Source organism: Podarcis pityusensis (genome assembly GCF_964106645.2).
Source record: "Podarcis pityusensis genome assembly, chromosome: 15".
NCBI classification, from domain to species: Eukaryota; Metazoa; Chordata; class Lepidosauria; order Squamata; family Lacertidae; genus Podarcis; species Podarcis pityusensis.
The window spans coordinates 36,885,690-36,905,835 of record NC_138040.1 but is presented as its reverse complement, the minus strand read 5'-3'; the positions used below and the strand labels follow the sequence as shown (position 1 = coordinate 36,905,835).

Sequence of the window (20,146 nt, the reverse complement as noted above, 5' to 3'; positions counted from 1 at the left end):
TGGCATCTTCACGCTCAGGGCTCGTCCATACCTCTGCTTGCCCAGTGCCTAAAAAATACAGATCAGAGTCATTTTGCCTTTGCCCCACTGCATTCTTTAGCATGAAATCACAGCAAATGTCAATCCAGAGAAAACCTAATTGACATTTGCTCTGATTCAGCTCTGAAGATGGGGTTTTCTCAGGGGAAAGCAGTGGGACAGGCAGACGTGTGGATGACCCTCAGACACCCCTCTCTATCCCCCACCCAGGCAAGAGTCCCAGGAAACATTCCAGCCAGGCAGAAATACTCAAGTGTGGCCAGTGTGGAGAGCCAGTGTGGTGTAGTGGTTAAGAGTGGTAGACTCGTAATCTGGTGAACCGGGTTCGCATCTCCGCTCCTCCACATGCAGTGGCTGGGTGACCTTGGGCTAGTCACATTTCTCTGAAGTCTCTCAGCCCCACTCACCTCACAGAGTGTTTGTTGTGGGGGAGGAAGGGAAAGGAGAATGTTAGCCGCTTTGAGACTCCTTCGGGTAGTGATAAAGCGGGATATCAAATCCAAACGCTTCTCTTCTTCAAGGAAGATGCAAACGGGGCTGGTTAAGGGTGTGGCTTGAGGGGCGGGGGCTGGGAAGAGTTCAGAGGGCCAGATGGAGAGGCTTGGAGGGCCTGAAGTTCCCCACTCCTGTGTTAAGCCAAACCATGGATTTGCTCAGTGTGGCATAGCAGCAAAAATACTGGGGAGGAGTAATGCGGCTGCAATCTCCTCTTCCAGACCCCACGCTAAACCACTGTTCGGATTAGAATGATGTGCAAACCACGCTATTATATGTAGTTTGGCCTTAGCTCAGGAATCTGTCCCAGCACCAGATCCCTTTGTTTATCCCCAGGTAGGTAGCGTTCCTAGGGATTGAAAAGCAGATGTAATTCCATCAAAGCAAAAGTGATGCAGTTCAGTGCACAGTTTTGTTTATTTAATTCAGGTGGTTTTCCAAGCTACTGCTTAAGACTCTACTGTATTATATTTGGGATAATGAGTTATGTGCATTTGGCAAGGCATCTGGTTGGAAAGGCTTGGAGCAACCCATGTGCAAAATGAAAGAAACGGCTAAACAAAAGAATTCCCTAGCTTGTGTTAGAAAAGAAAGAAGAAAAGAAGCGAGCAAGTATTTTCCATCCTGGCAAAGCCTGAAAAAAATCCTCAAACAGCATAAGCCAAGGATCTAAGTGTCTGCTTCTAACAGACCCCTTATGAAAGAGGGGCTTTATGTTAAAGAATATAACATCGCAATCTTGTGGGGCTAAGATGCCATTTTTGTAATTATCCACAGCCCCAGTTAGCAATGAGCCCACTAAATGCTGAGACTGTATCACAGAAGATAAACAACATGCCTGAAGTTTCATTAGCACAGTAAACTGGTGTTGCCACCTCAGGTGTTTAGCAGTAAAGGCTCGGCTGGAGTCCAAAGGGAAGGTGCAGAATGTCTCTCTCTCTCTCTCTCTCTCTCTCTCTCTATATATATATATATAAAAGCGTATGCTAGAAGGCTGAACTTTTGCTCTTCGTGACTTTTACCATCCAAGGCAGCCATCTAAAGACGGCTACAGAATATAAAATGCAGATCAAGTTTATGATCCACATTTTTTCACTTTCCTTTAGGGTTCTGGAAGAGTTGCAGAAATCTGAACCCGCTCATTTGAACCTTATATTGATATATGGGTTTGAATCCAACATTAGACTTTCTCAAAGTAAACCCACTGAAATTAATGGGCATGACTAACTTAATTAGACTAATTTTAGAATTGTTCTGTTCTGAGAATCTGAGAAGAAGCTAGTCTGGAGTGTATGTGTGCTGCATATACCCAATGCAAACTTGGAATCGTCTTCACAGAAGCAAACAACTTGTAGTTTATAGAAGCTATGCGGTACATTCCATCCTGAATGATTAATCTTGTTGCAGTTTATGCCCAATGTAGCTTAAATCAAGCTGTTTTGTTTGCCTCTTTTTTATCTTCCTAAGCATGCCATTACTGCTCCAGAATTGCTGTTACATTCAGGGAAATTATGTAGACAAGGAGCCATATTTTATTTTAATGAACCTGAACAAGATATTTTTTATAATTTAAACTTAGTTGCAAGGATCGAATAATATTTACCAAAGTCTCCACTTAACAGTGGGGATTTTCTGTATGCAACAGGCTACTGGGTATTTTATGAAGTGCTATTATTCTTATTAATCCACAGTGACTGGCTGGTACCTCCATGTAAACATAAACTCTCAATGCTTATCACTGAGAATACAAAACCTAAAAACCCCATAATATGATGCAAACTGAGTCAAAGGGACATGAATATGGCCATTTTGAAACCACCTTCACTGGCAAGTTACCTCTTGTGCTCCATCTCACTGCATGGCTTATCGCCTTCCATCCTTGGGTTCATAAAGGTAAAGGGAGCCCTGACCATTAGGTCCAATCGTGGACGACTCTGGGGTTGCGACGCTCATCTCACTTTACTGGCCGAGAGAGCCGGTGGACAGCTTCTGGGTCATGTGGCCAGCATGACCTAAACTGCTTCTGGTGAAAACAGAGCAGCGCACGGAAATGCCGTTTACCTTCCCGCTGGAGCGGTACCTATTTATCTACTTGCACTTGATGTGCTTTTGAACTGCTAGGTTGGCAGGAGCAGGGACCGAGCAACGGGAGCTCACCCCATCACAGGGATTTGAACCGCTGACCTTCTGATCAGCAAGTCCTAGGCTCTGTGGTTTAACCCACAGCACCACCCACGTCCCACTTAGGTTCATAGCTAAGAACAAAAGAAAAGCCATTGTGAATTTGACCATAGCTCCAGCCATAGCTCATTAGTAGAGAATCTTGCACCCAGAAGGTCTCGGGTCCCATCTCCAGGCAGGGCTGGGATGGCCCAGTCTTAAACCCTGGAGATCCACTGCCAGTCAGTGTAAACAGAACTGAACTAGATGGTCTGTCTGGGGGTGGATCTACACACAGGAAAGAAACCGCTATAAATAAATCAGAAATGAAATCGTTATAACAAAAGAAAAAAGAAACTATGGAAAACCGCTAAGATTTATTTATTTTTTGCTCTCCAGTGCCATCTGGCGTTGCATGTTTAGAACGCATTCAAAACACTGGGTTTTTTTTTGTTTTGTTATTAATGTAGCTGTCTTTGGTATAAGGCAGCTTCCTATGTTCCTACCACCAACCCATACACAAAAACTATGTGGCTAAATATTTATACCTCTCACTAACAAAATAAGATATCCTCAGAAAGAAAAACTGTTTCTTTCCCTGGTTGCGGATTAGTCTTCCCAGAGAAATCAAATTAAATCTGGAAAACGAATTGTTAAAACACAGTTAAGCCACCACACAGGGGGTCTCATAACAGCTCACAGCGCCCTTAACAAACGGCAGCGCCCAGGATTCCTTGCAGGAAGCCATGGCTGTTTAAAGTGGTGTGATACTGTTTTAAATGTATAATGCAGATGAGGCGCAACTCCTCACTCCTTCCCCCACTCCCATAAATCAGCAGCCACAGTTTTCTGAAGAAGCAAGAGTTCTGAAATTGCAGGTGGCTCACTGTTTGTTTCTTTGTTTTCCCTTTCTCTGCTACAGGAAGTGATTTCAGATGAAAGACACCAAGGGGGGCAGTTGCTGGAAGAACCAAAGCTGTTGCATTTCAAAGGGAATACTTTCAGTCTTCAGATCTCTGTCCTTGATATCCCTCCTTTTCTCTGGAGAATCAAACCATTCACAGCATGTCAGGTATTTGTGTATCAAGGCTAGCGTTTGCCAATGCTTTTTTTTTTTAATTCCCAGGCATATCTGAAACCCCAAGACATTTCTTTGCAAGGTTAGGCACTTTTTCTAATACCGGGGATTTTATGAATAAATATATCTTTATGATTGGCGTTTTAGCTTTTGGTTGGCAAGCTATACAGTGGTACCTCGGGTTACAAATGCTTCAGGTTACAGACGCTTCAGGTTACAGACTCCGCTAAGCCAGAAATAGTACCTCGGGTTAAGAACTTTGCTTCAGGATGAGAACAGAAATCGTGTGGTGGCAGCGGGAGGCCCCATTAGCTAAAGTGGTACCTCAGGTTAAGAACAGTTTCAGGTTAAGAACAGACCTCCAGAACAAATTAAGTTCTTAACCCGAGGTACCATTGTATTCCCACAGCTGAGTCCAGTGCAATCCAAGTTATGAATAGCCAAATGCATAATTTCCCTTTCATCTCTTTGCTCCTGAAGCAAAGGCTTCACTATGAGATTCCTGCATTGCAAGGTGTTGGACTAGTTGACCCTCAGGGACCTTGCAGCTCTCTAATTTTATGACTCTGTGATGCTGGATTGTTCAATTTAATAGATATCCATTAAATGTTTGGACCTGGGTAGCCCAGCTGATGTCCTTCAGATGTTTGTTAGCTCCCATCATGCCTATTTATTGGCTGTGCTGGCTGGGGCTGATGGGAGTTGGAGTTCAATTACATCTAGAAAGCTAACTTTGCGGGACTTCCGGGTTAGCGCCATCGGCAAATGGCGGAGTTCCTCCAACTGGAGGAACTGGCTCCGTGGAAACTGGGTCTTCCCGCCGTGGCGAAGGTGGGGACCCACTAGAAATCCCAGGCGGAGGAAGCCTGGGAACGTGGGGTTCGGCAGGGCACCAGGAGCGCCCCCCTACTCACGGGGAACCTCATTTCGGGGTTCCGGAGTGAAGTGGGGTGAGCGGTGCGGTGCTGCAAACTGACTGCTACTTTCATGGAGTGAAGCCGCATAGCCATTGCCGGAGAGCGCTGACTTTTTCCTGTGGACAATTGGATTTAAAACAAGTACCCGTGAGTAGAAACGGAAAATTGGATCAAGAAATATCTTAATTTGGCACCGAAGCGGGAAGGTTCAAAACAGGAAGTCTGCCTTCCGCTTTTTGTACATAGACTGAAGCAAAAACCTTGTAAGCTAAAGCCTGGAAAGTCGTTAAAAAAGTCTAAATTTCCTTCATTTATAACTACTGAAACCCCCTTGGAAGCAGGAGAAAAGGGGGGGGGACTTTGTTTAATGCCTGCAGGAGAGGGAGTGAAGAAAGATAAGTTTCCACCGTCTCTAACCTGGGAACGGGGTGTCAGAGACAGAAATTGTTGGAGAGGTTTATTGACTGTGAATGGAATACTTTGACAGATAGCTAAAGAAGAGAAATAAACTGATTCCAATGTTGCCTTTTGCATTCTAAAGAAACAAAATATCTGAAAAATGAAAGTAATTTTCCTTTGTTGGACTTGCCTTAAAAAGATGGATACAAATAGAAATTGTCTCCTCTAGATGGAGCTTGCTAAATTGTTGCTGCAGTCTACTTGAGGACTCTACAGCTGTGAGATTAAGATTGTGGGACCAGTTCCTTTGACCTTGACTAAATATGAGTTGGGAGGAAGTTTCGGTGCTTGCTTTATGCAAGACAAGTGCTTTGTTGGAACAGATGCATGAGAAGGTGGATTTGATGAATGAGAAAATGGATTTGATGACTGTTGTGGTCAATAACTGTGGACAAACAGGGAATATTGATACAGAAACCACTCAGGGACCAAATCAGGAACCTGTATTGATTGGGCAAGTGCAGAAGATAATGGAGGAGGTTGCGGTTGCACCTCAAATAATACAAATGGAGAGACCAAGGCCCTACAGGAGCATAAGCCGCTGTCTTTGAAGATTGAAGTTGGAGTGGGTCAGGGGGAATCTGGAGCTGAGGAGGTTCTTAACTTTGGAGAGACCTTGAAATATGCTTTTAAATATTTTTTTGGATTACATTGATGACTGTGGGGAGTGGGACTGTGGGGAATGGGCTGGTTTGATGAAGGGAGACGGAGATAATTTTGGGTTGGAACCTCCCAGAGACCTACTCCTCAATGAGAAAGGAAAGAAATTAAGAAAGAGACCAACAAAAGACAAGGAAAAGTGCAGGTATAAACAAGAAGAAGAAGATCTGCAGAAGGGACATGGAAGAGACTTAAGGGCCTCGGACATAAGATTACCAGGTTGATAGACTAGATGGAATGGACAGTAAGGACTGACATGACCCGAGACCAGGAAGAAGAGATGTTGGATGAAGATTGGAAGAAAATTTATAAAGAAAATTTTTTATCTAGGGAATTAGCCTAAAATTAATGAATATTAGGGAAAAGGTTGGAATGAAACTATATGGCTCTAGTAGAAATGATATCAGGAGTTATGTATAATTGAGTATTAAGTTTCAAGCTCTAAGGTATTTTACGGTAAGATAAGGTTAAATAAATTAAGGTAATTTGAATAACAGAATATGGGGAAAAGATGGAAAGGATTTGTTGAGTTAATTAATAGGTTAAATTGTTAAGATAAATCATTTAATAAAAATTGAGAAAGAGGGAAAGAATTTGCTGAAATAACTAATTAAACTAGAATACAAAAAGGGAGGTGTGAGGAGGTCAATGAAACAAGCAAATGGAAGGTAAAGATATGTAATATGGGATTTGTGGTTTTTTTCTTTTCTTCTTTTTTATCTTTTTGCTGTATTGTTGTATTGGTTTTTATGTTTTGCTTTTTTTCTTCTTTTCTATATACTGTAGTGTTGTTTTTTAGTTTTTATTTTTTTCTGTAATTTTGAAACTATCAATAAATATTATTTTTTTTAAAAAAAAAAAAGAAAGCTAACCTTGCTCTGGACTATAAATTACAGCTTTTATCTTTTGCGTTTATCTATGAGCAGTAAAGTCAGGCCACAGTTGCAAAACACTCTCTCTCACACACACACACAAACACACACACAGAGAGAAATTAAAATGAAAACACAGCAAAATATCAGCAAGTATTTTAAATTATAATATATACAGTATGCCAAGTATTGAAACAAATTTTTAGAGTCACATGGGTGGCAGTGTGGTCTAAACCACTGAGCCTCTAGGGCTTGCTGATTGGAAGGTCAGCAGTTTGAATCCCCGTGATGGGGTGAGCTCCCGTTGCTCTGTCCCAGCTACTGCCAACTTAGCGGTTCAAAAGCATGCCAGCACAAGTAGATAAATAGGTACCACTGCGGTGGGAAGGTAAATGGTGTTTCCATGGGCTCTGGTTCCCATTACGGTGTTCCGTTGCACCAGAAGCGGTTTAGTCATGCAGGCCACATGACCCGGAAAGCTGTCTGTGGACAAACATCGGCTCCCTCGGCCTGAAAGTGAGATGAGCACCGCAACCCCATAGTCGCCTTTGGCTGGACTTAACTGCCATGGGATCCTTTATCTTTTGCCTTATTAGCCAATTCAAGCACAATTGAAATAACTCCCCATCTCTTGCAGCAGCCAGTATAGTTCTATACAGTAGCCTTTATCCCTGATTTCTGCTTGCATTCCTTTTCCGGTTCCTGTCTGGTGATCCTTGCAGATATAGCAGGTGGACTTTTGTTATGCTTCTAGGTTCGTTTCTGACTTTTGCATGCAATAACTCCAATTAACAAACAGCACTATCGTGAAATTATTATTATTATTATTATTATTATTATTATTATTATTATTTTCTACCCTGCCCTTCTGGCTGGGTTTCCCCAGCCACTTTGGGCAGCTTTCAACAGAACATTAAAAACAGAATAAAGCTTCAAACATTAAAGACTTCCCTAAACAGGGTTGCTTTCAGATGTCTTCTAAAAGTCAGATAGTTGTTTATTTCCTTGACATCCGATGGGAGGGCATTCCACAGGGTGGGCGCCACTACAGAGAAGGCCCTATGCCTGGTTCCCTGTAACCTCACTTCTCGCAGTGAGGGAACCACCTGAAGCTAGACCTCGGAGCTGGACCTCAGTGTCCGGGCAGAACGATGGGGGTGGAGACACTGCTTCAGGAATACTGGACTGAGGCCGTTTCGGGCTTTAAAGGTCAGAACCAACACTTTGAATTGTGCTCGGAAACACACTGGGAGCCACAGCAGATCTATCAGGACCTGTATATAGTCTTGGCGGCCACTCCCAGTCACCAGTCTAGCTGCCGCATTCTGGATTAGTTGTAGTTTCTGGGTCACCTTCAAAGGCAGCCCCATGTAGAGCGCATTGCAGTAGTCCAAGCAGGAGATAACTAGAGCATGCACCACTCTGGCGAGGCAGTCTGTGGGCAGGTAGGGTCTCAGCCTGCGTACCAGGTGGAGCTGGTAGACAGCTGCCCTGGACATAGAATTGACCTGCACCTCCATGGACAGCTGTGAGTCCAAAATGACGCCCAGGCTGCGCACCTGGTCCTTCAGGGCACAATTACCCCATTCAGGACCAGGGAGTCCCCCACCCCCACCCACCCCCTGTCCCCCCAAAACAGTACTTCTGTTTTGTCAGGATTCAACCTCAATCTGTTAGCTGCCATCCATCTTCCAAACACCTCCAGACACTCACACAGGACCTTCACCGGCTTCACTGGTTCCAATTTAAAAGAGAGGTAGCCTGTCTTTCTGTGGTCACATAAACTGCTGTCCAGTTGTCAATATTTGGCTAGTAACTAACTGACTTGCCGATCTTGCAACTGATTGAGTAGACGTAGGCCCAAACTGAATGTTTTGCAGATACACATGGCTTAGGGATATGTAAAAATGTCTTTCTGACATTATATGTTCTATTGTGGGTGTTAACATTTGAAGGGGGCATTTTTCAGAATGTTCTTGGAGGGAAGATGAAATTCCCCCAACGGTTTTTGGAGACTTGTTCATTCTGGTAGATGAAGGAAGCGATGGGCTAAGAGAGAAGGGCTGGAAGCAGTAGGTGCCAAGCCCATCGCTTCCTTCAACAATAAAATAATAATAATAAAATTAGAATTGGATCCACAGTTTCATCCAAAATTCACAGATGGTGACACTGGTGAGGCTATTTTGCAGAATAATCTCCACAGGAGGACTGACATTTTCTGCCGGTTTGCAAGGAACTTGAAAAAGAATGCTTTTCCAAAAGAAAAAAGTAGTCAGGCAATTCATTCCTAAGAAATTTTGGCTCAGCCCTAGATAATCTTAAGTAGCATGGTACCAAAAGAAAAGGGAAGGGAAGACAAAAATAAGCAAATTGAGATACCAGCTAGTGATATTCTTCCCCAAACTGTTGCTCTCCAGATACTGTTCCATTATAGCTCCTGTTATTCCTTGCCAGTTGGCTTTGATTGGGGAAGGCTGGCATAATGAAATGGTGCAGGACTGTATCTACACAAAGTAGACCCATTGAAATTAATGAACATAAGGTAAAGGTAAAGGTACTCCTGACCATTAGGTCCAGTCATGGATGACTCTGGGGTTGCCTGCTCATCTCGCTTTATTGGTCGAGGGAGCCAGCATACAGCTTCCGGGTCATGTGGCCAGCATGACTAAGCCACTTCTGGTGAACCAGAGGAGCACATGGAAATGCCGTTTATCTTCCCGCCGGAGCGGTACCTATTTATCTACTTGCACTTTGACGTGCTTTCGAACTGCTAGGTTGGCAGGAGCAGGGACCGAGCAACGGGAGCTCACCCCATCGCGGGGATTCGAACCGCCAACCTTCCACCTATTAAAATCAGGATGTGCGTGTTTTGGTGCTGCGCTCCCTTGCAAGCCCACTAAGGCTTCCCTGCCCCAGCCCCCTGTCTCCTGTACCAGCAGCAGTTCCCCCTTCTCCATCTCTAGGGGGTCTGGCTTCACCTCCTTCTTTGGGTGCTGAGCTCTTGTGCAATCCCAAAAATGTGCTCCCCCAAAAGGGATCTTTAGCTGGAATCAAGCAGAGCACTAAGCCTGTGTATGAGAACAACCCCCCCCCCCAAAAAAAAAAATTACAATGGTGTGCCTGCTTGGAGACTATAGAAAAACAAAGAATTGATTATGAAGAATAAAGGTAATTTTAACAATAAAACACAGCAGCATACCTTTACCATACTGGGTACACAAAGCAATATTTTATCACAAGCACACATCTAACATAGAGAAATGAGAGTTCTATATTAAAAGGGGGGGATTCAGTCAGATAAGATACTTTTGAATTACCTCTCTTGGTGGGGGAGGGGGGTGATATGGGAGAGCTAGGACCCAGGCACTGAGCTCAGGAATCTATACCCAATAATAAAGTTTCAGAACTTTATTAAAGCAGTCACAGAAATACCAAGCCTTAGGTCTGAAGTTCCTGGAGTATGTCGAATGGTTGCTCAGAGTGGGGGCAACATAAGGAGGATCTTCAGAGAGTCTTGCAGGATGTGTTCAAGGAGAGCAGAAAAATAAAGAAAAAGCCCAAAGCGATGTTAAAACCTGCTCGTAAGTAGACTTGTAGAAGGGACGCGGGTGGCGCTGTGGTCTGAACCACAGAGCCTAGGCCTTGCCGATCAGAAGGTCAGTGGTTCGGATCCCCACGACGGGGTGAGCTCCCGTTGCTTGGTCCCAGTTCCTGCCAACCTAGCAGTTCAAAAGGATGTCAGTGCAAGTAGATAAATAGGTACCACTCCAGCGGGAAGGTAAACGGCATTTCTGTGCACTGCTCTGGTTCACCAGAAGCGGCTTAGTCATGCTGGCCACATGACCTGGAAGCTGTATGCCGGCTCACTCGGCCAGTAAAGTGAGATGAGCGCCGCAAACCCAGAGTCATCCGCGACTGGACCTAACGTTCAGGGGTCCCTTCACCTTTTTAAGTGGACTTGTAGCGAAGCCAAAAGTATGTCCAGGGAAACTGAAAAAATGACCAATGAGAAGGGATCACATGAAGAGAACAGGGTTTTGGGTAAAATTTGGGGTGTGTGAAAAAAGGCTTTGGTGTAATCTTAGGAAGTTCTAGGGAGCAGTAGATTGGTCAGGTAGTGAGTCAAGGATGAGTCATCTGGAAGGTTACTACTTGAGAACAATGAGTATAGCTTGAGGTTGTCTGAGTCATTCTGCAAGTGGCATTGTTCTGTCTGTTTTCATTTGCAATTCTGTGGGATAACCAGCTGTTTGAAAGAAAGATCCTTTACAATTTCAAAACCAGCATCTGGTGGGCTCCGTTATGTTTACCAATCAATTATCCCATTACTATTATTGCAACCTGGCTTCCTGAGGAGGAATGAGCTTTTTGGATTCCCATGACATCACTAGCATAGGGAAATCCATTACAAGAATGTACACAAGGTCAAAGCAGGGTGTTCTCGCCATTTCCTTTGGTCATCCCACTTTAGCCAAACTATTCTTTGGTTCACCAAAGGGAAACCACCAGCAAAAACCACATCCCAGTGACCAGATTTCAATTTGGACATTGAAAAATAATAATACTGCAGACTAAATGTGAAACTAATATCTCAAAGCTTAGCAGGGAGCGGTGAAGGGAGAGCAAATTCCCAGGTAGGGATAGCTTTGTTGTGACTGGCAAGTCACACTTGTAATGAGAGGGAATGATTCTGCCAAGACACCCCAGTCTCAGTGCTTTGGGAGAGGAACGCTGAAGTAAATAAACAGCCTGCTTCTTGCTCTTTGGCAAGTTCTGTCTCTGAGGAGCAGGAACATTATTATAAGAGTTCAGGTGGAAAGGTTTTGCTTCCTTGTTTTGCTTACCTTCCAAGTACAGCCTAGTTCCTACCCACTCCTTCCTGCCCGTTCCTTTCTCATTTATTCCTTTTGATTTAATCTTGGTGTTGTTTGCATTTTTTAGCCTTTTGTTTCTTGCTCACTCTTTTTTTTTTTTTTTTAAATGATATTTATTAAAGTTTCAAAGAATACAAGAATTACACAAAAACAAAAAGTAAAAATACAAGAAAATACAAAATACAGAAAAAAGAATAAAGTTTTTAAGATATAACAAAAAAATGAAAAATAAAAAGAAGCATACAAAATAAAACAGTTAAAAACACGTTAATTTTCCATAGCCTATCTTCCTTACACTTATTTCTCCGGACCTCCTCGTACCTCCCTTTTTTGTATTCCAGTTCAGTTTGTTAGTTCAGCAAATCCTTACCATTAAGCTTTTACCCATTTGTAAACCTTTTTCTTGCTCACTCTTATTAGGGTCAATGGTTCCCCCCACACATACACTTCTCCTTAGAATACTTCTGGTTTGTGTGCTGAAATTCTTTCTATTGTCCATCTTGAGCAGCTTTGAGTATTTGAGTGCAGTGGTACCTCTGGTTATGTACTTAATTTGTTCCGGAGGTCCGTTCTTAACCTGAAACTGTTCTTAACCTGAAGCACCACTTTAGCTAATGGGGCCTCCCATTGTAGAATTGTAGAGTTGGAAGGGACCATGAGGGTCATCTAGTCCAACTCCCTGCAGTGCAGGAATCTTTTGCCCAACGTGGGGCTTCAACCCACAACCCTGAGATTAAGAGTCTCTTTTAAGGCCACATTCACACCATAGATTTAAAACATTGTGATACCACTTTAAACAGCCATGGCATGCCCCAAAGAATTCTGGGAATTCTCTAGTTTGTTAAAAGTTCTGAGAGTGGTTAAGAGGCCCCTATTCCCTTCATAGAACTACAATTCCCAGAGTTCCCTGGGAACTGTAGCACTGGTAGCATGATGCTTTAAATGTATGGTGTGATTGTAACCTTATCATATCCCACCTTATCACTTGTCTTTAAAAAAAAGAAGATATGCAACACAGTTAATACAAGTTTCAGACCTCCTTGTTGATGAGGAGCACACTTTGCTGAATCTCTAATACTCTTTGTGTAAAACAAAAATAAAAACACAGCTCACATTGAACCTCATAACCCCAAATCTTCTTGCTACAGAGGTTTATGAAAAAACTCTGCAGTCAGATGTCCGTTGCTATGCTGGATGGCTGCTGGTATTGCCGCTCTTGTTGTTACAACTGTTGTGCTGATGATGATAATAATAGACCTCTATGTCCTTGTTTCCTGTTTGCAAGCATTTGGCTGTGTAGTTGCAATTTGTTCTGTATTATTAGCTGCTGTGAACCAAACAGTCTGATAAAGCATGAAGACTGAAAGGAGCAGGGGGAGCAGGGAAAGAGAAGCCTCTTTTGGTGCATTAGACTCTGAAGTGTCACAACACTGAGCTGGTGAGGGCAACGGTCTTGCAATATTCCATTTAATGCCACCCCAAATAAGTTGCCTGAGGTGGCTGCCACAGTCTCACAAACAGTAGGGCTGGCCCTGCATAGAAGGTTCTGTTGGGATACTGCCAGGGAGACAAAGGCATCAGGCAGTCTATACGCCAGCTCCAGCCGATCCATTGATCTCCTGTAGAACAGCATCAATCAAATAGTGACACGAGCCTCAGACACATTCCAGGACCCGTGCACGCCCTTTTAGCAGAGTGTCCACAACGGAAGATTCACCCAGGAGAGCATATTTTACAGCTTTATTCAATGTTGGTCAGAACAAAGGAAAAACATGACTGCTCAAGGAAACAGCCAGAAACAAATGCTATATACAAAACGGAAACTCCCTGTGAGCAGGAAGTACGCAGGCTTGTGACACACAACAGCCTGCTCCCTTTTTAAGGTGGAACGGAAATATCCTAACAGGTTCTACTAGAACAGGGCAGTCCAACACAAGGACCACAAGCAGCCCTCAATGCCTATTTTGTGGCCCTCAGCACCTTTGCCTTCGCAATGTGAGGTGCTGGGCTTTGGAAAGGAGGCATGAGGGCTTTGACGGGATCCTAGAGTCCTCCTTTGCAAACCCTTGTTTCCAACTTTGGGAATAAGGCAGGAGGGCCCTAGGACCCTGCCAGAGTTGAGCATCTCCTTCCCAAAGCCCAGCACCTCACTTATCCAGCTTTGGGAAGGCAGTATGAGGGCTGGGGGGGCATCAAAGCTTGGCCTTGTCCCACACAAGGTAGTGTGCGGTTCACAGGTTCTGTGTCGAGCTACTTTTGCCAGCCCACTTTGTATGAAAAGTTGGACTGGCAACAGCATGCTCCCCATGAACATACTATTCACCCCAAAACACAAAAGAACAAGCAAGGCACAGACAGGGACGCGGGTGGCGCTGTGGGTTAAGCCACAGAGCCTAGGACTTGCCCAATCAGAAGGTCGGAGGTTCGAATCCACATGACGGGGTGAGCTTCCGTTGCTCGGTCCCTGCTCCTGCCAACCTAGCAGTTCGAAAGCACGTCAAGTGCAAGTAAATAAATAGGTACCGCTCCGGTGGGAAGGTAAACGGTGTTTTCATGCACTTCTCTGGTTTGCCAGAAGCAGCTTAGTCATGCTGGCCACATGACCCAGAAGCTGTACGCCGGCTCCCTCGGCCAATAAAGCGAGATGAGCGCCGCAACTCCAGAGTCATCCGCGACTGGACCTAATGGTCAGGGGTCCCTTTACCTTTACCTTTTTAAGTCAATCCAAAATCAGCTGGTGTGTGTCTGTGTGGGAGATAAGGCATGGTTTAGGGAAAACATTCTTATGTGCCCAAATGCAGGGCAAGATTTAGCTCATGGGCCAGAGGTTCCTCACCCCTGCTCTAATCGGACCTCCAATATGGCACACAAAAGCACCCCAGCAGAATCTTTGCCCAAGAAAGAATTGTGGAGGGGGCTGGGAGTAACCCCACTTGACCCAGGCCACAGAGCACTGGAGCAAAGGTTCAGGCTAGGGGAAGAAGAGGAAGGAGGTGGGAGATGAATGAGTTTCAGAAATACAGTGGACGCTCGGGTTGCGAACGTGATCTGTGTGGGATGCACGTTCGCAACCTGCAGCGTTCGCAACCTGCAGCATTCATAACCCACAGAGTTCGCAACCCTCAGTGGTGCATCTGCGCACATGTGGGTTGCGCTTCTGTGCATGCGCAGAGCGCGATTTATCACTTCTGCGCATGCACAACCGCCAAAACCTGGAAGTAACCCGTTCCGGTACTTCCGGGTTTCAGCGGTCCGTAACCCAAAAAAACGCAACCTGAAGCATCTGTAACCCAAGTTATGACTGTACAGCAGCTCAGCTGGTAATGTAGCAACAGTAAGGTCAACAACATACATTTTTAACAACAAAAATCAATATAAACTTATAACAAGTGATTAGGATCCTTCCCACAAGGTTGGAACAGAAGCAAGCTTTGGATGTTTTCCTTTTAGCCTGCCTCTCTCCTTTTCCTGAGATCCCTCCCAAGGGTGGCTGGTGGCCGACAATCAAGCTGGATCAGGCTTCTTCATCTGCCTCCTTCTCTTTCTGCAGGATGGACTTATTCATAGGAGTAGAGGAAGCTGTCTTAGACAGAGCCAGATCACTGGCTCTTCTAGCTCAGTACTGTCTACTTATTGATAGTGGACACTGAGAGTTTCAGAGACAAATCTTTCCCAAACCTACCCTGGAAATGCCAGAAATTGAACCTGGGACCTTCTGCATGCAAAACTACATGCTCTGTGGTCTTTTGCTCAGGAGGGCAGGGTCACTGGCTGGAGGCAATAACTGGAGCACACACACACACACACACACACACACACCTGGTTTGCAACAAAGCAGCATGGTCATACTTGTGATGGAGGCAGGGAATGGATTGGGGAAAAGAGCAAGCATATAAAAATTCTGCAGTCACTTTACAAATGCAAAGGGGACCTACTTGTTCAACCATGGCTTGCATCTTGGCAGATTAAAGGTCTGGCTTCAGCTAGAGGATGTTGTGAGCCTCAGTATAATGGGGGATCAAACCTGAGGTTTCCCCAGCATCCTTTTCACGCTCATCACTGTTGTTGTGCTTTGTTCTAGCCTGTTCATTTTCTTCAAAATTATTTGCAGCTCAGTGACAGTCTCTTTCTCGTACCCACCCACTCTCTTCCTCTACTCCCCTATGAAAGGGGAAGATAATTTCTCTGGAATAAAGAATAAACCTAATTACAGTTGCTGTGCCTGTGTGTGTGTGTGTGTGTGTGTGTGTGTGTGTGTGTAGATATATAGATACAGATATAGATAGTTTCTACTGTTTACTTTATTACCGTTGGTGTCTCTTCCACTCACTGAGTCTGGTTCTAAATATAGTGCTTTAGTTTATCACTTTGTATAACCGAGGGGTTGTCAACCTGGACCCTACTACCCACTAGTGGGCATTGCAGGATTCTAGGTAGGTGGTAGAGGGTTCTACGGCACAAGCCGAATCCTCCTTCCATCGAGCACTGGTGGGCGGTAAGGAAATTTTACCATCAAGAAAGATGCATTAGTGGGTGGTAGGTATAAAAAGGTTGACTACTCCTGAACCCCTAGCAAACTGGAAGGAATCTGAGACAGAGTTGCAGTTTTTGTTTCTGCTCTCAATCTCTCAATCTCTCCCTGTGTGTGTTTGTGTGTCTCCCTCCCTCCTCCCTTTATCTGCTTCCCATTGATTGATTGATTGATTGATTGATCAATCTCATATTCTTCAATTATTTGGGAGGCTAAGCTCTTGCACGAGATGTGTTTCCCAGTTTTCCTCTGGGACTTGTTGAAGGCAATCTTCGAAATCGAAAAATATATTATAGGGGGCATGCATGAATTGAGGCCAAGCTAGTTGTGAGTTACACAGCCTAAGGATGGGGAAGAAATTATATTTGGGTCACATGTTAATGCAAACCTACAGAGTTCACACATCCAGAGATGATATACAAAGCAAAATATAGCAATCCCTTTGCATTCTCACTTCTCCATTTTTTTGTGAAGGTAGTTCTCGGGCCAAATATTGTGTCCAAAAATGTTAGCATTAGGGGAAAGTTGGATGAAAATGCCTGTATTAGTGAAATTACATGGAAGAATATTAGGAGAAATTGTTTGCAAAAATGCATGTTTGGAAGGATGTTCATTTAACGGCTGATGCTTTTCATCAGAGTGTCTTTTTTATGTAAACTGATACAGAAATGTGGAGAACTGGAGATCTGAAAAAAAGAGAAATTGAGAAAAACTGAAATTGGCCATCCCAAGCAGTGCTTAAAAATAAATAAATCATGTAGTCACCTAGTTGGTTTATAAAACGGTACAGAGTTCTGATCTGCTATGGCTAAAGTTGAACCAGATTTGCTCTAGTCACCTTATACAATCCCTGTAAACCAAAACTCACTTATCCAACACAGTTCTGTTGATGCTGTTCCGCTGCTGTGGGGCTTCTTTAAAAGCCGTTATAACAGCATAATAATCTGCTAGTTCAGCAGCCACTGTAAATTGTCACAGCCTGCTCCTGAAGTTTGCTATTAATTACAGCAATATTAAGATGGTTCCAGCTTCCAGCTAAACTCAGCCTTGGTCAGCACTAGAGGCAAGGAAAGCCCTACAAAGATTTTAAGACTGGAAAGTTGGAAATAATTTGGAAGTGTCTCCATCAGAGCAAGTGGAGCAGGGGCAGCTAAAGGATGGACAGCTGGGTTCAAATCTCCACTCATCACATGGGTGATCTAGGGCCAATGTGCTGTCTCTCCAACTAAAGCTGCCCTACAGGTACAATTCTCAGACTTGGGTCAGCTGCTGTTTAGGCTCTGAAATCTCAAACCAGAAAATCTTGTAGCACCTAAAAGCTTATGGTGGTGTGGCTTGGAGCTGACTTACAAGATCAGGTGCATGACCCCTCAACTGGTGTGTGTACAGTCCTTGTGGAAGGAATATAGCAGGGGTCCCCAGCCTGCGGCCCATGGCCCGGAAGAGGCCCACGGAGGCCGTTTAGCCGACCCACAAGCTGCTCCCCAACTGAGCCGTGAGTCCCTGCGCGCTGCACTAAACCGTCAAAGCATGGCACGGGGACTCTCTTCTGCGGCTCCTGAAATCGCTTCTGCACATGCCCAGATGCCGGAAATCGCGTCTGCGCATGACCGTGGCCCGGGAAATCATTTCTACGCATGCCTAGACACAATAAATTGCTTCTGCGCAGGCACAATTCTTGGCGTCTGGGCATGCACAGAAGCAATTTCTGGCGTCGCGGACATGCACAGATGCGATTTCTGGCATCGCGCTGCACCGGTCCAGCCCACGGAGGATCTCCACGGGAGTGATCCAGCCCATGCCCAGTAAACCTTGCCGACCCCTGGAATATAGTTTGGTGGCAGGGCTTTCTTCCTTGCACAAAGAAGATCTCAGGTTCAAGTCCTGGTATCCCCTGGGGAAAGCTCCTGCCTGAAACCCTAGAGAAATGCTACCAGCCAGTGTGGACAACACTGAACTAGGTGGACGAATGGCAGTTCCTATGTTCCTATGGCTTTTGTTGTTGTGTGCTTTGGCTTCTTACCTTGTCAACTGGTGACCCTTCTCCTTTTTCTTTTTCTCCCTAGGAAGTTCCTTTCTCTCGGGTGTGGCGCAGTAACCAGCAGCCACTCCACTGTGCCTTTTCACTGGAGCGCTACACTCCTGCCACCACTCAGCTCTCGTGCAAAATCTGTGTCAGACAAGTCAAGGGCCATGAACAAATCCTGCAGATCCAGACATCAATTCTCGAGGCGAGTTCCCATCATCCATTCCCTACTTGGACACATTATATTTTCTCTGTGTGTAGAAACCGCAGAAATTATGCTTGTAGAGGGAAGTTGAGCATTCATTCTCAATTTCTGATTAAAAGTGGTCCGAACTGAACTAAGGCAATTCACCAGAATGAATAAGGATGCTTGAGGAAACTGGTTGATCTTTGCTGATGGTGATAATTTATCCCTCCAACAATTGCATCTCTTCTTCTCAAAGGAGCTCAGGGTGGCAAACAACAAGGCAATAAAGCAACACAAATAAATAAAACAAAAATAAAATAAATGGAAATAAAACACACACAAAAATACTTAGAAAAATTTATAACATCTAAAAACAGACATATATCCTAATCATGTGAAGGTTGCTGGGAGCAGTATCCTTCAGCCATCAAATGCCTGGGTGAAGGGGAATGGTCCCCCTCTCCAAATAACTGAGGCAGATGTGCCTCATCACCAGGGCAGGGAGTCCACAAACAAGAAGCAGTCACCAAAAAGGTCCTGTGACAGGTCAGCACCACCAGAGCTTCCCCCTGCTGATATGAACTGACCTGGCCCTCACTTCCTGGACTAATGTGTAGGTCAGGGTATAGGTCATCATTATAATTACAGTGGTACCTTGGTTCTCAAACTTAATCCATTCCAGAAGTGTGTTCCAAAACCAAAACGTTCCAAAACCAAGGTGCGCTTTCCCTTAGGAAGTAATGCAAAATAGATTAATTCGTTCCAGACTTTTAAAAACAACCCCCAAAACAGCAGTTTGACATGGATTTTACTATCTTACGAGACCATTGATCCATAAAATGAAAGCAATAAACAATGTACTGTACAGTGGTACCTCTGGTTAACGCTTCTGGTTACAAATGTTTCAGGTTACGAGCTCTGCTAACCCGGAAGTAGTTGCTCCTGGTTGTGAACTTTGCCCCGGATGCAAACATAAAAGATCACATAACCATAGAGTTGGAAGGGACCACGAGGGTCATCTAATCCAACCCCCTGCAATGCAAAGGGCACAGATCCATAACCCCGAGATTAAGAGTCACACGCTTTACTGACTGAATGTTTAACAGACCACTGTATTTTAATACTTTGTTGGAAGCCGCCCAGGGTGGCTGGAGAGATCCAGCCAGATGGGCAGGGTATAAATAAATTATTATTATTATTATTATTATTATTATTATGAACGATCCCAGCTTCTAGATGATGGAAATACAAAAACTTTCTTTAGGCATTCGGTTTGAAAGTGCAATGGAACACGTAGAAAAATAGGAAGTGAGCCTTGCCCACTTGATCACCCTGCATGCATCAATCACACTCCCCATTGTGATTGGCATTAGCCCGAAGGTGTCTACCTTACTCATAGGAACATAGGAAGCTGTCTTCTGCTGAGTCAGACTATTGGCCCATCTAGCTCAGTACGTAGGGTTCCCACATTTTTTTGTTTATTTATTTACTATTTCCACATGCACTCTGCTTTTCCACATAAGTGGGTTCAAAGAGACTCACAACGCAGCAGCAAGAAAAACAAGCCAGTACATCATTGGAATAATAGGGTGGTTTCCAACTAAGTTCTGCTCAAAGTAGACCCATTGCAATTCATGACCCTAAATTAATCCCATCCATTAACTTCAACAGGTCCACTCTGAAGAGGACTAGGATAAGGCCCATAGTCTTAATGCCAATTCATTTCAAAACATGATAAAAACCACACACAGAGACCTGCAAAAATAATTTCGAAAGCAAAATACAGCAGAGATACAAGAAAAACATTGCTAGGCAGTCATTGTGTTTTATCCACAGCACATAGCCAAT

At 44.3% G+C, this 20,146-nt stretch overlaps 1 protein-coding gene across 2 annotated transcripts in view; it reads left to right on the top strand.

The window, feature by feature from the left end:
• Nucleotides 1–20,146, top strand: part of UNC5D (unc-5 netrin receptor D) — a 409,419-nt gene that overhangs the window by 376,332 nt on the left and 12,941 nt on the right. For both annotated transcript variants that reach the window (XM_080982356.1, XM_080982355.1), the window contains 2 exons: nucleotides 3,617–3,766; nucleotides 18,152–18,316. In XM_080982356.1, the coding sequence (XP_080838482.1) occupies nucleotides 3,617–3,766; nucleotides 18,152–18,316 (315 nt within the window). The remainder of the gene's footprint in view (nucleotides 1–3,616; nucleotides 3,767–18,151; nucleotides 18,317–20,146) is intronic.